Below are 13672 nucleotides of genomic sequence, written 5' to 3'. Positions count from 1 at the left end.
ATATACGTGCAAGGTTCCACATCATTCGATGGTCGAAAACCATTGAATGATGTGGGTGTTCATCCACAGGCTGCAAATAGATGTGTATCTTAAACATCCATTTGCAGGTTCTGCGTGTGAACACATGCTGCAAGGCGGGCGAGGTTTGGTGGAATTGGTGGAAAGAGACGTGGAGGGAGAGTGAGGCTGATAAACACAACAGGAGAGCAAATGAGGCAGAGACACATAGAGGAGAATGCAGACATGTGGGGGCTAAGAGATGCATGGAGATGCATGGAGTTAGCCGGGCTGAGAGATCAAGGGTAGAAGTGAAGCTGAGACACATGGAGTTGGGGGTAGTGAAGATGAGGGACACAGACAAGAATGAGACTGCGGTGACAAGGGAGGATAAGGCTTGAGATATTTGGGGAAATAAAACTAAGAGCAGGTTAGGTAAACCTTAATGTGTGAACAAGCATCTGAAGAGGCAGTTTTTGGAGATTTGATCACTTTTGTAATATACACTAAGCTCCAGAATGCCATTGTTAGATGAAGTTACTCTATAGAAACCAATGGGCTTCTTTCTGTGTTTCTACTTTAGAGGGATCCAAGGATAGCACCCATCGGGAAAACTGTCCTTTGAGAACATCTTCAACCCTAGAGTATTAATAAGTAACTTGAGTTGTGTGGCCATGAGGCGGGATGTATTACATGCAAAATGTGTTGTTTAATGCATCCTGCCCTTAGAGACATAGGTGGGGATGAGGATGGAGAGATACAGGAGGGTTAGCCAATGGCCGACTGGACTGTACCTACCAGGGAGGGATGTAGGGTCCCAAAGACTTGAGTGTGCTTGCCCCAAGTTTTATGTTTCTGGCCCTGCCCAGACTACATCCTACCCCAAGGACCAACCAGTGTGGCAATCTGTGTCCCCGACACCCTTCTACCTCCATTTACATGTCCAGTGGCATCTTTTTGTTCATCTTCCTAAAGAAGACACTGCATAGGAGCTACAGAAGGCTTTAGCATTGTTCCAAAAAATATAGTGTCACAAGATAGTGTCATTGCATGGCAGTGGAACCCCCTTCTCGTAAACTGACCCAACCTTGATGACTGGGCTCCATGCAGAGAATCCTTGGCTGTTGAATAAGGAGGGGAGTTTTTTTTAGATTTCTTTCTTTGTTTATTCTGCTACCTAATGTAGGCAATTCACAGGCATGTACTAAATCACATGGTGTTTGAGATTTTCATACTGTCATAGGTTGTCAGTCCTGCATTATTCACATCCCCTACTGTATTTCTGGGTACATCCCATGGTTTAAAGGTTCAAAAAAATGTTGCTTAGTAAATTTTACCTTGGTCTCTATAGGTGTGTTGTATGGCCTATAGTTAGGACTATGAAATGATTGTTCTATATTACCTGTCATTCTGAGGTCTCACAGATGCCCTCAGGTGCATGTTCTCTTTTTGCTCTTTACTCTCTTGCAATATCCGTGCACTTAGGGTGCTATAGCTGAGAGTCACAGACCTCAAGACCCAGCGCAGACCCTTTAGAATAGCCCAATCATGTTGCAAATGGAAGTCTGTGCTCGCAGAACATGGTTCCTGGAAAATGAAAGACATGAAAATATTCAAGATGGTAATTGTTCAACATTCTTTTGTTTTTCTTCATCACTTTCTGGTAAATACTGTGGTTCTCTACAACCCACAGTGACATATCCAATTTATTATAGTATATTGGGCCTCATTCTAGTTCACTCTTTCTGACAAAATCCTTCTTAGATGGACAAAACCATGTGCACTGCAGGTGGGGCAGATGTAACTTGTGCAGAGAGAATTAGATTTGGGTGGGGTTTTACTTCAAAGTGAGATCTATACTGCAGTGTAAAAATAAAGCAGCCAGTATTTTCCCTGCAGAGAAACAAACTAACTCACCCAAATCTAATTCTCTCTGCACATTTTACATCTGCCCCCTGCAGTGCACATGGTTTTGTCCATCTAAGAAAGATTTTGTCAGAAAGAGTGAACTAGAATAAGGCCCATTGCTACAATGCCTAGCTGTCACAGCAAGTGTGTGCATGGTGAGTGGCATCCCTACCTCATTGGACACCTGGTACAGGAAGGTATATAGTCCACATGGTGGTGGTGCTAGCAGTAACTATGAGTGACTTAATTAGCACTACAAAGTGACATAATTAAACTGGAAAGGCGGGCGGAAAGGTGTAAAATGCATTTTAACATTGATAAATGTAACAAGCTGCTAAATGGAGTTAATATAAGAATTATGCTGTAGAGAAGGACTTGGGGGTCATCATAGATGAAAAATTGGATAATAGTGCACACTGCTCAAGTGCAGCAGCAAAAGCAAACCGGACACTGGCATACATTAAAAGGGGAATGGGTTCAAGGGATGCCAATGTGATAGTGCAAAGAACAAGGCATTGCTGAGACCACACAGAATACTGTGTTCAGTTCTGGGCACTGCACCTTATAAAGGAAATAAATGAATTGGAACAGGTACAGAGAAATAGGTAAACCGGTAAAAGGTCTTGAATCGCTAGAATACAAAGTGCCAGATTCTCTAAGCTTCAAAAGTGATAAAATGGAAAGTGATAAACAGCCAGCCAATCAGCTCCTACCTGCCATGTCACAAACTGTGTTTGAAAAAAGTCAGGCAGGAGCTGATTGGCTTACTGTTTATCACTCTCCATTTTATAACTTTTGAAGCTTAAAGAATCTGGCCCAATGATAGGTTAACCAGGCTAAATATGTTTTCATTCATTCAGAAATGGAGGTGATTTGTATGTTCAAATACAGGATTGGGAATCATATGAAACTGTGAGATGATTTGTTCACTAACAGGCCTATACTTAGGCCATGCTGGCATTTACTGAGGCTCTAGGAAAATAAATTCCTAAGTGGGTGTGGCCTCATGGGAAGGGGGTGTGGTTGTTCTGGTAGGAAGTTCCCTGTTTTAGTCCTAGGGATGCAGGCAGCCCTGGAGACTGACTGGAATGCAGTGTCAGTTCCTACACTGTGACAGGAGCTGGGTGCAGCATACCATTTACAGTGCAACACCGACTCCTGTCACTGAGGATTCGGTGCTCAGCAGGTGATACCCGGGTGCACCCAGGGACCTCCCACTTAGCCCTAGTTTCACTATTGCACACACCATTAACCTCTATGGGTGATATCCATGTCTGACTATTTACATCATGTAGCATACCATGATGGTATGCTCCGTACCATGAATAAACATCTGTAGTTTGTACAACCATTTGGATAATCTATGTTTTTAGCAGACCTAGCAGCGAAAAGTTGTGCAGTGAGAGATGAGCAACAGTTTCTTCATATTATCTCTAGAAGACAATAGAAGCACAAAACACAGCAAGGACAGGGATATGTAATCAAATAACCATCGGTCAAATTTGGATGTCATATCCATAGACAACACTAATACACGAGAATTTACCTAGTATCATTTATGCAAATACACCCATGATTTAAGTCAAGTTAGATCAAACTACACTTTTCAAATAGACATCCCTCTCAACAGCATGTTTACAGAGGCATCTGGTCCCTGGGTCGACAACGTCTAGGAAAGGATGTGGAAACACTACAAAGGGACTTAAATAAACTGGAAAGGTGAGTGGAAAGGTAGAAAATGCAGTTTAACGTTGAAAATGTAATTCATTATGGGAAAAACAATGAACAAGCTACTTATAGGCTAAATGGAGTATTATAAGGCACTGTGCTGTAGGGAAGGACTTGGGGGTCATCATACAGATGGAGCCGGCTCCATCTTTGGCCAGTGCTCGCCAGATGCCTTTCACTGGCAAGCGCCGGTGATGGAGACTGGGACATGAGACTCACGAGCATCCTAGTATCACTGCGGATCACGGCGGCTGGGCAGCGTCTCCCTGCAAGTCCCCGCTTCAGGGAGACACTGCCCAGTTCGGGGGGGGGGGGGGGTCGGGGCGGCGAGGAGGACCAGTGGCGATGGCGGGGGAAGCAGCGGGGATCCCCGCCAAGCTCTGTCGCCACAGGGCGCGCGCATGAGGCTCATGCGCACGCGTCCCTGGCGGTGGATGTCGGTAGAATGGCCTTCCACTGCAAAGATGGAGCCGGCTCCATCTGTAGATAAAAGATTGGGTAATAGTGCACACTGCTCAAGTACAGCAGCAAAAGCAAACTGGACACTGACATGCATTAAAGAGGTTTGAATTCGAGGGCGTGGCCTAGCTGTGAGGGAGACTAGACGTGTCCGCCCAGGGCTCCTACACCAAACCTTGCATATATAAGGTTTTTAACCTGTGGTTAAATTCAAAGCAATCGCTCAGAAGGCCCTGCACATCTCCGCATGAGTGATCACTGAAGCCGGTGAAGGGTCCTCGGGTTCCTGCGGTGGTGAAGGTACCTGGGCAACCGGCCGCAGTGGTGACTTCCGTGCAGCTGAAGGAGGAGGAGGTTGCAGCAGCTGGAGGAAGCAGCAGGCCTTTGGGAAAGTTGCCGCTTGATGCCAGGGTTTGCCGAGACTTCTAAGCACCTGGGGGCTGGTGCTCTCTATATCGGGGCCCGCTACTGCAGACATATGTCCTCCTCTTTTAGCTGATGCACACGTGGGGGAACGCAGCAAGAATGTGTTTGTGGACATTCTTGGGTCCTCTCCCTGAACTGGGAGTTAGTCCCACCAAACAGCCAATCAGGAGCGGGCATGGGCAGATCTCCGCTCCTGTTTGGCTGGTGGCAGGACTAACTCCCGGTTCAGGGGAGGAGCCGGGAATATCAACAAACACATTCTTGCTGCTTTCCCCAGGGGTGTACGGTTAAGAAGGACGGGATCTTCGCTTCATGGCATGGCAAGTATAATTTCCTTCCACAGGTATCCAAATGGATTCTACTGGAAAAGGGGACCGAACTGCGGTGGACCTATAGGTACATATAGTGTGTGTCATTGTAGTATGTAATAAAGTTCTACTTTTATTATGTCTGTGTTTTTTTTTTTACTATTTGCATTTATATGGAACTACAAGTACCAGTGGACACTCTATTGTTCCGCATGCTGGGACTTGTGGTTATCTAAGTACCAGCATGCGGTGCAGGCTTGCTGGGACTTGTAGTTCAACAACAATGTAGAATAGTTTATTCTATTTTTAACACTCCAATCAGACCGTTGCCCACCGCCCTTGGGCACTGGGGACAGCCAAATACGTATATGACCCGTTACGAATACGAACGGCTATGACATCAGAAAATACAAATGAGTAAAATACAACAGCTTAGTAAATTTGACGTATTTCTCATTCGTGTTTTTGGGTCGTTCATACTCTTTTGTACAGCCGTATTTGGCCGCAATAGTAAATTTCCCCCTAAAAATCACATTAAAACAAATAGTAAAAAAACCTTAAATCATCAGGAGGTAGTCTCAAAGTGTGCAATTATTTGTTTAGCTGGCAATTGTTTGCTCTGAAATTAATATAATGTATTAAAAACTTGCTTCACTATATTAATTTTTTTTTCTTCATCTATGTGTATGTTGGATTCATATGAGAATTTATGAAATCTTGTGTACCCGGAAGGAATGACGAATAAAGAGAGACTGTAAATCTCTCATACTGAATCTCCTATTCTGAATGTCTGGCACAATCTCTCCATGTGTAGGGCCCATAGCACTAAATTACACCATAACAGATACCCTGAGGTAAGCTCAGGGAGGACATAAACATCTTGTGTAGCAGAAGGACAACCCTAAGGATTCTGTCTTTCCTGAGCTTGCCTTAGGATACCTGTGTTATAGTATTCTGTCTATTGTTAACTTTTCACAATCCCAGTAACGCACGCAGGGGGGGTTTCTGAGTACCCAGAAAACCCCCCCAGGAGTCTAAGGGCGTTAGGCTGAAAGCTGAGGGTCTCCTCTTTCCATGGGTACAAGAATTTTAAAAATCGGCCCTTGGGAACCGGAGATATCTGACCTCAAAGCAGTGATCCCCATCCAAGCCTGTTAATTGCTCTTCCCAGTCAGATATTTCAGGTTCTGTCTGACTTAGAGTTTTTCTGAGGATATATTCCCAAAGCTGAGACTCTTCCCCTTTGATGGACACTAGCAGCTTGTCTCTACTGTTCCCAGAATCAGAGATATCAGCCTTCCAGCAGCTGGTTACTGCTCCAGCTCCATACACCTGGTATGTAGTTTTATATTCTTGTTGGCAGATTGTTTTGCCTCCTGAACTCTGATCCCCTAGTCCCCAACAACTTTTGGTAGGTGGGATTCTCTAGTTTTTAATTCCATTAAAATCTAAGAAATCTATTTCTGGGAACTGGAGATATCTGCAGTCAAGCAAGTTGTCCTCCCACCAGAAAATTATGAATAATAAGCCCACTCCACTAAACACCCCTCCTCTGCATATTAAACATCCTCTACCACCCTGGAAGTAATGTATTAGGGCCCCTTCATTCAGCCCAATGCCCCCTTCTCCCACCCCATCTCACACCATCTGTGCAGTAAAGGGGCAATTAGTGGAAATTTACTGATCCAGGCCCTACATGCTGAGCGGTTGATATAATACCCCCTACCAGTCGCGGGACATCAAAGCTTCCCCCACCCCTACTGCTGGAGGATCGGTAGGGGCCCCAATACATTGCTATGCCCAGGGGTCTACACTGCTGTTATGTATGTATATATATATATATATATATATATATATATATATGTGTGTGTGTATATTATTATTATTATTTATATACATTTGGTCTATCTATAATACTTTAACTGACCCGGCATATACTGGGTCACCTAAGTGTCCATCTCTGTGCTTTGCTCCGCCCCTCTGGAAACCCCCTTCTGAAAATCCTGCGTTTGCCCCTGAATCCTGATGTCAATATTTTATACAATGCAATGTTGACAACATAACTTTCAAAATTATGACTGTCGACATTGTGATTGCACCTTCAAAGTTTTAGCTATTATAATATGTTTATCTTCATTATCACTAAAGCTAGCTTGGCTGGCTAGATAACATTATTAGAAAATAATCTAAGCTTATTACAAATAAAATAATTAAAGTAAGTACTACCCTCTTTATTTTACAGAATAATGCTTGTTTAACTATTTGTAAAAAATGTCCTGTTTAAAAGACCAAGCCATCACAAAGTGGCACATGTAAACAAGGTGGGGAAACTTAATAACTGTAAATGGTGTGCAGTTAATACAGTTGCAAGAAAAAGTATGTGAACCCCCTTAGACACCTGGATTTCTGCATAAATTGGTCATAAAATTTGTTATTTTCTTCATCTAAGTCACAAACACAGTTTGCTTAAACTAATACCACACAAACAATTATATGTTCTCATGTTTTTATTGAACACACCATGTAAACATTCACAGTGCAGGGAGGACAAAGTATGTGAACTCGGTTGTGGTATGCACTTCCGACAGTGGGGATCCCGACAGTCAGTATCCCGACATCAGGATCCCGACAGGGGTCAAAGTGCAAAGAAGCCCATTGCGGGCTCGCTGCACTCGCCACGCTGCAGGCCCGGTGGCTCGCTACGCTCAACACAGGTTCTTTGCTCCCTCCATGGGGGTTGTGGACCCCCACAAGGGAGAATTTATTATTATTATTATAATTTTATTTATAAGGCGCCACAAGTGTTTCGCAGCGCTGTACAAAGGAACAATACAGGGAGACAAAGCTTGGCATAAAATTGAATAAATAACAAAAATACAGTACAAATAAAGAGCGCCACAGTTCAATACACATTACAGCTTGGATATAAGTAGTGAGGATTCAATAAAATAGCCCCTGTGTGTTGGTATCACCCCTGTCAGACCACCGGTAGTGTTATGGGTCATTGTCCTGGTGCATCACCCATCTTCTGTTGAGCTTCAGTTGGTAGACAGATGGCCTTAAGTTCTCCTGCTAAATAGCTTGATAAACTTGGTAATTCATTTTTCCCTCAAAGACAGCAATCTGTCTAGACCCTGAGGCAGAAAAGCAGCCCTAAACCATGATGCCCCTCCACCATACTTCACAGTTGGGATGAGGTTTTGATGTTGGTGCGCTGTGACTTTTTGTCTCCACACATGATGTTGTGTGATCCTTCCAGACAATTCAACTTTGGTTTCATCTGTCCACAGAATATTTTTCCAGTAGTGCTGTGGAACATCCAGGCGTTTTTTTGCAAACTTCAAATGTGCAGCAATGTTTTTTTTTGTGGACAGCAGTGTCTTCCTCCGTGGTGTCCTCCCATGAACTCCATTCTTGTTTATTGTTCTTCTGAGAGCTCTTTTGTGTGAGGCATGGTTCGCATCAGGCAATGCTTCTTGAGAATAGCAAACTCAAAACTGGTGTGTGTGTGTGTGTGTGTGTGTGTGTGTGTGTGTGTGTGTCTGTTTTATAGGGCAGGGTAACTTTAACTAACACCTCCAATTTGTCTCATTGATTGGACTCCAGGTTGGCTGACTCTTTACTCCAATTAGTTCTTGGAGAAGTCATTAGCCTAGGGGTTAACATACTTTGTCTACCCTGCACTGTACATGTTTACATGGTGTGTTCAATAAAAATATGAGAAAATATACATGTAATTGTTTGTGTGGTATTAGTTTAAGCAGACTGTGTTTGTCTATTGTTGTGACTTGGATGAAGATCAGAACACATTTTATGACCAATTTATGCAAAAATCCAGATAATTCCAAAGGGGACACATACTTTATCTTGCACGTGATGACAATCAGGAGCCCAGAAGTCAAAATCCCAGCACCAAAATCCCAACTGCTAACATTACTGCTATCTGGAATCCCGATGCACAGGACCTTTTCTCCTTATAGAGGTCCACAACCTCCATAGAGGGGGAATATAACTTGGTAGCAAGCATGGTCTGCAGCATGGCGAGCAAAGCGATCCCACAAGTGGCCTCTTTTCACCCCTTCCCCGCTGGGGACCGCTGGAATGCTGGTAAATCATACTGAACTTTAAACAATAGGTTATCTCTAAATAGCTTCTACTGTAGTACAAAATGGAAAAGATGACATGACATACGATTCTGCAGAGGGTCTTATTCTCATTCACCAGTTTTTCTAGTGACAGCAACTCGATAACTTCACTGGGGAGAAGTGCACCAGCTTTGTCCTGCTTATTGGCTAATCTGAAAAAGAAGAAGGTTATTTCCATTGAATATGGGAATTCACTTGCATGAAAGATTGATGTGTAGAAATGAGTGTTAGTTGCACATAATGCAATTTTTGTATCCAAACAAAACATAGAAAGTAGAAAGGACAGGGCTGTATTAACAAATGGGTGAATGGAGCTGCAGCTCCAGACCCCCCCCCCCCATTGAAAACAGGACCACAGAACTCCAAACTGACCAGCCGAAGACCTGCCCACCCCACGGCCCATCAGATAATCTGTCAGATAATCTGGTGGGTCTGTCCTGAATATGCCTGAGGCTCCACCTGAGACCCAACTGTAGCTCCACCTCTAGTCTGGCAGGCCGCCTGCTCTGTAACTCAGCACATAATGGTCTGGTATAGGTCACAGACAATGTCAAGGTCAACATTCAATAGGTTGACATGCACATGGTTGACAGTGGTGTAAGGTTTCTCGGCACCCTAGGCAAAACTTAATTCTAGTGCCCCCCATACTGCCATCAATACCCAATACAGGGTTTACATATACAAGATCAACCTTGCCAAAAGCATGACATGGAAAAGGTAGACACGAGTTTTTCACATTGTTATGGTGTCAAATTCAACACCTTCTTCTAAGATGCCACCTTGGAGTGCATGGCCTAGAGCAGGCATCTCTAAAGTCAGGCCCGGGGGCCAAATGCGGCCCGTGCTGTAATTTCAAGCGGCCCACAGCCTCCAGCTGGAAGCATCAGATGTGGGAAGCACAGCACAGGACACTAAAGGTGGGGCCCCGACGAGCATTCCTTTACCTTGCTGTCTGTTGCAGTAAGGAGGCGCCGGCCTCCACAGTCAGATGTGTTTGGTGTTCTACCCCTGCTGCTGCAATCGTATATAGCCCTACTCCACAATCACAGTGACAGCAGTGTTTGGGGAGGGGGGCAGCAAGGGGGAAGCTTGCTCCCATAACATGCAGAGTGGAGGAGGGCAGCAGCGGGAGCCCAAGCATCTCCTGTCCTTGCAGTGCTTGCTTTGCCTCTCCTTCCTCTGGCTCACACAAGGGGCTAGGAAACATACAGAGAAGGGAGGGGGCAGAGCGGGGGACATACAGTGAAGGAGGGTCAGGCTGGGGGACATACAGTGAATGCAGGCAGTGATGGCCATTCAGAGAAGGGGGGGCAGGGGCAGGCTGGGGGACATACAGTGAATGGGGCAGAGTGGGGTACATAGTGAATGGGGGTCATACAGTGAATGGGAGTCATACAGTGAAGGAGGGTCAGGCTTGGGTACATACAATGAATGGAGGCATTGATGGACATTAAGAGAAGGGGGGCAGGTCAGGGGACAAAGTGAATGGGTGCAGAGTGGGGAACATATAGTGAATGGGGGACATACAGTGAAGGAGGGGCAGGCTGGGGGACATACAGTGAATGGGGGCAGGCTGGGGGAAATACAGGGAAGGGGCAGGCTGGGGGACATAGAGTGAATGTGGGCAGAGTGGGGGACCATTCTGATGTGATTAATGATTCAAAGAATGTCAGGCTGAATGGTCGGCCCCCACACATTTACACTTCACCAAATCTGGCCCTCGTTGCAAAAAGTTTGGACACCCCTGGCCTACAGTAACTAGGAGTAAGACAAGTCTGCTGGGTCTCCCACCTTAAATCCTGTTAAAATCATCCTTTAAGGCAGCACTTCCAATTTCAGATAGATTACAGACATTGGGTAACCTCTCCTTTATCTCCTGCAGCAGCCCTGCAGAGTTTTTTCTCCTGTTTGTGTTTCCCTGCGACCCAGCATTCTCTGTGGTGGTGACCCCCAGTGTGGTGTTACGGTCTGCATCGGCTGTTCCCTCTTCTTGACTGCCCGGAGCAGCTTTGGGGTCCTTTTAAGTGCTTGGTTGCACTGTCTGGAGACTCCTGGCTTCCTCCACAAAGACTTCTTTAGGTTATCCATGCCTCTACTCAAAGACTCATTCATAAATTTGATGCACTGAGCCATGTGATGGAGGGGTTGAATTTGTTGTGCCTACCTGTTATTTATAACCCTGCAACTCCTACAAATCCTGATACTGTACAATTGAATTTGCTTTCACCCTCATGTACCCCGGAGAACTGTGATGAAGGGGTGGATGACGCTTTGCCTATCTGTTTTACGCCTGCAATTTCTACAAATCCTGCAGTTATACAATTGGTTGCACAGGATCCCTCCTGTACCTCTGCGAAAGGTGACAATGGGGTTGCAGATTTGTTGTAATCCCACAATACCTGCAAATGCAGAAGTTGTATATTTGGATACACTATCCCCCTCTTGGACTCATGATGAATGTGATGATTGAGTTGAGGACGATATATCTATCAGCTGTAACCATGCTCCTCCTACGAATCCTGTGACTATTTACACGCTGCCCAAATTAAAGCATTATTGCTACTTCATATCTGGATGCTGTGATGATACTGTGGTTTCCCAATTATCCTCCCCATACTTATGTTAGATAACTTGACACTCCAACAATCATTTTATGTCTACACTGAATGTTCAATTGCATACCCTGGAGTGCTTTGGTATGGGACTGGTATTATATTTATATCCTTTCAAGATGTTGAAATTTGGTCAGACTAATGCTTTTTATATCTTTATCGCTGACGGAGCCCATCCCAACTATGCATATTTTTTTCTTTTTAATGTTTGTTGACTGTTGATGTATAATAGAATATCCTGTTTATCCTTATATTGTATATTATGATTCTAAATATTTTATATGTAGAAGACCTGCTATGCCCCTTTCTGATGGTAGAGTCAGGCTTAGCCTAGTTAAAGGTCATTAGTTTATTTCCCTGGTACAGTACATTATATGTTATATCATCCTTTTGGGTGTGTGGGTGGTTAGGTTATTATAGTTAGAAGGAAATGGGGTGAGGGATCGAGGTATGCCAAGGTTGGGGTTAGGGTATACAGGGTGGGGAGTCAAGGGGAAGTTTATTTAGGTTAGTGATGGGCTCCAGACAGATGATAGCTTTATATTTACATGTATACTATTGTGAATTCTAATATTCCTATTATGATTTGTATTGATGGGGTTATACTATGTCTAAGCATGTCAAAATGCTTTGAAAATGTGCTCCTTTTACATTCCTATTATTTTTTAGAACCCGAATGGTGCCTTCGAGTTATGGTAGTACACTAATCCTAAAATGGGGTGACTATGGAGGTTATTCTGATCGGTGCGGGCAAACGTGCGTACGTTCCATATTAACGTACGCTCTCCGTACGCGGCCGTTGGGGTTAAGTCCACCCACAAATCAGCCGCATACGTACGGGCAGAAACAACGTCTAAGGGGAGTGGCGTACAATTGAGCGTACGCCAACGTACACGGACGGATCAGCCCTTAGACTCCGACAACTGGCGTACAACAGAGCGTACGCCACCGTTTACGGACGTCTCTCATCCGTCTTCCCGCCGACTTCTTGCAGAAATCTGAGCGTACGCCAGCTTGCACGGACGGGTCGCTATTGTTTTCAATGGAAAACTCAGCTTATGTCACCGCTCGTGAGAGTGAGCGTACGTCCGTGTACGCTGGCATACCCTTCACATATATGGACCTGCAAATCTTGCCTTTCAACTATAATTAAGACAATTAATTAATTATTCTGATTGTTATTCAATTATTGTTTTCTATTAACTCAATTGTCTACCTTAATAAAGACCCTAATAAAACAACATTTTAACCCTCCGGTACGGAAAAAACTTCCGACCACCTCTACCTCACCCGGGTTTAGAGGAGAAGGTGGGTGTCTTACAGATGGAAAAAAGACACAGGAACACCCAGCAGTTACCTTGTGTGGTCCTCCTACCAACGCGTTTCGGGCCTCACCTGGGGCCCTTGACATAGGGCACAACAGAGAGGTCAGTTGCAGGGGGCGATACCCCCGTTGGTTATACATCGTCAATTTGACCTTTTCTGTGGCCCTAATTCTGTTTTTTTTCGGTGGTGGAGGTACACTCTTATCCGCCTGAGAACACAGTGATCAGTATTCAGACATCGCAAGTGTATTCACCACAATTTGTGTATTTTGAACTGTACTGACCTTAATTTTTGCTTTCAAGGTGACTCAGGATATGGGTGTCTACCTTGGCTCATGACACCTCTGTGTTACCCACAAGGCCCTGCATGGCACTGCTACAACGATGCCACCAGCAATGTAGTGGAACCAGAGGCGTACCTAGATGTTCATGGGCCCCATAGCAAAAGTTTGTAAGGGCCCCCTATTTAGCAACTGATGGTGATAAATGTATGTAAAACATATTACCTAGACAGCAAAGATGGGCCCCCTTCAGCTCTGGGCCCCATAGCAGCTGCACCCCTTGCACCTATGGTAGTTACGCCCTTGAGTGGAACGCACCTTTGGGGTGCTGAAAAGTGGGATTAGGTGTTTGGACCGATCATCAGGTATACTGCTTTACCACCCAGCAAAAGTAGTGATGATCGTCCAGGCTTGCTGTATGCTATATAACATTGCCCTGGCACACCTCTATCACTGCCCTGCCTCCTGTTCTCCTGCCCCCTA

At 44.7% G+C, this 13672-nt stretch overlaps 1 protein-coding gene across 1 annotated transcript in view; it reads right to left on the bottom strand.

Annotated features, from left to right (window-relative positions):
• LOC146036580 (ADP-ribosylation factor-like protein 13B) overlaps positions 1-13672 on the bottom strand; it is a 103759-nt gene that overhangs the window by 48570 nt on the left and 41517 nt on the right. The window contains exons 5-6 of the mRNA XM_083160536.1: positions 9018-9123; positions 1400-1584 (exon numbers count right to left, since the gene is read on the bottom strand). Of these exons, the coding sequence (XP_083016662.1) occupies positions 1400-1584; positions 9018-9123 (291 nt within the window). The remainder of the gene's footprint in view (positions 1-1399; positions 1585-9017; positions 9124-13672) is intronic.

This window comes from Crinia signifera, chromosome 9, assembly GCF_055691185.1.
Source record: "Crinia signifera chromosome 9, ASM5569118v1, whole genome shotgun sequence".
Classification (NCBI taxonomy): domain Eukaryota; kingdom Metazoa; phylum Chordata; class Amphibia; order Anura; family Myobatrachidae; genus Crinia; species Crinia signifera.
This window is presented reverse-complemented; position numbering and strand designations above follow the sequence as displayed.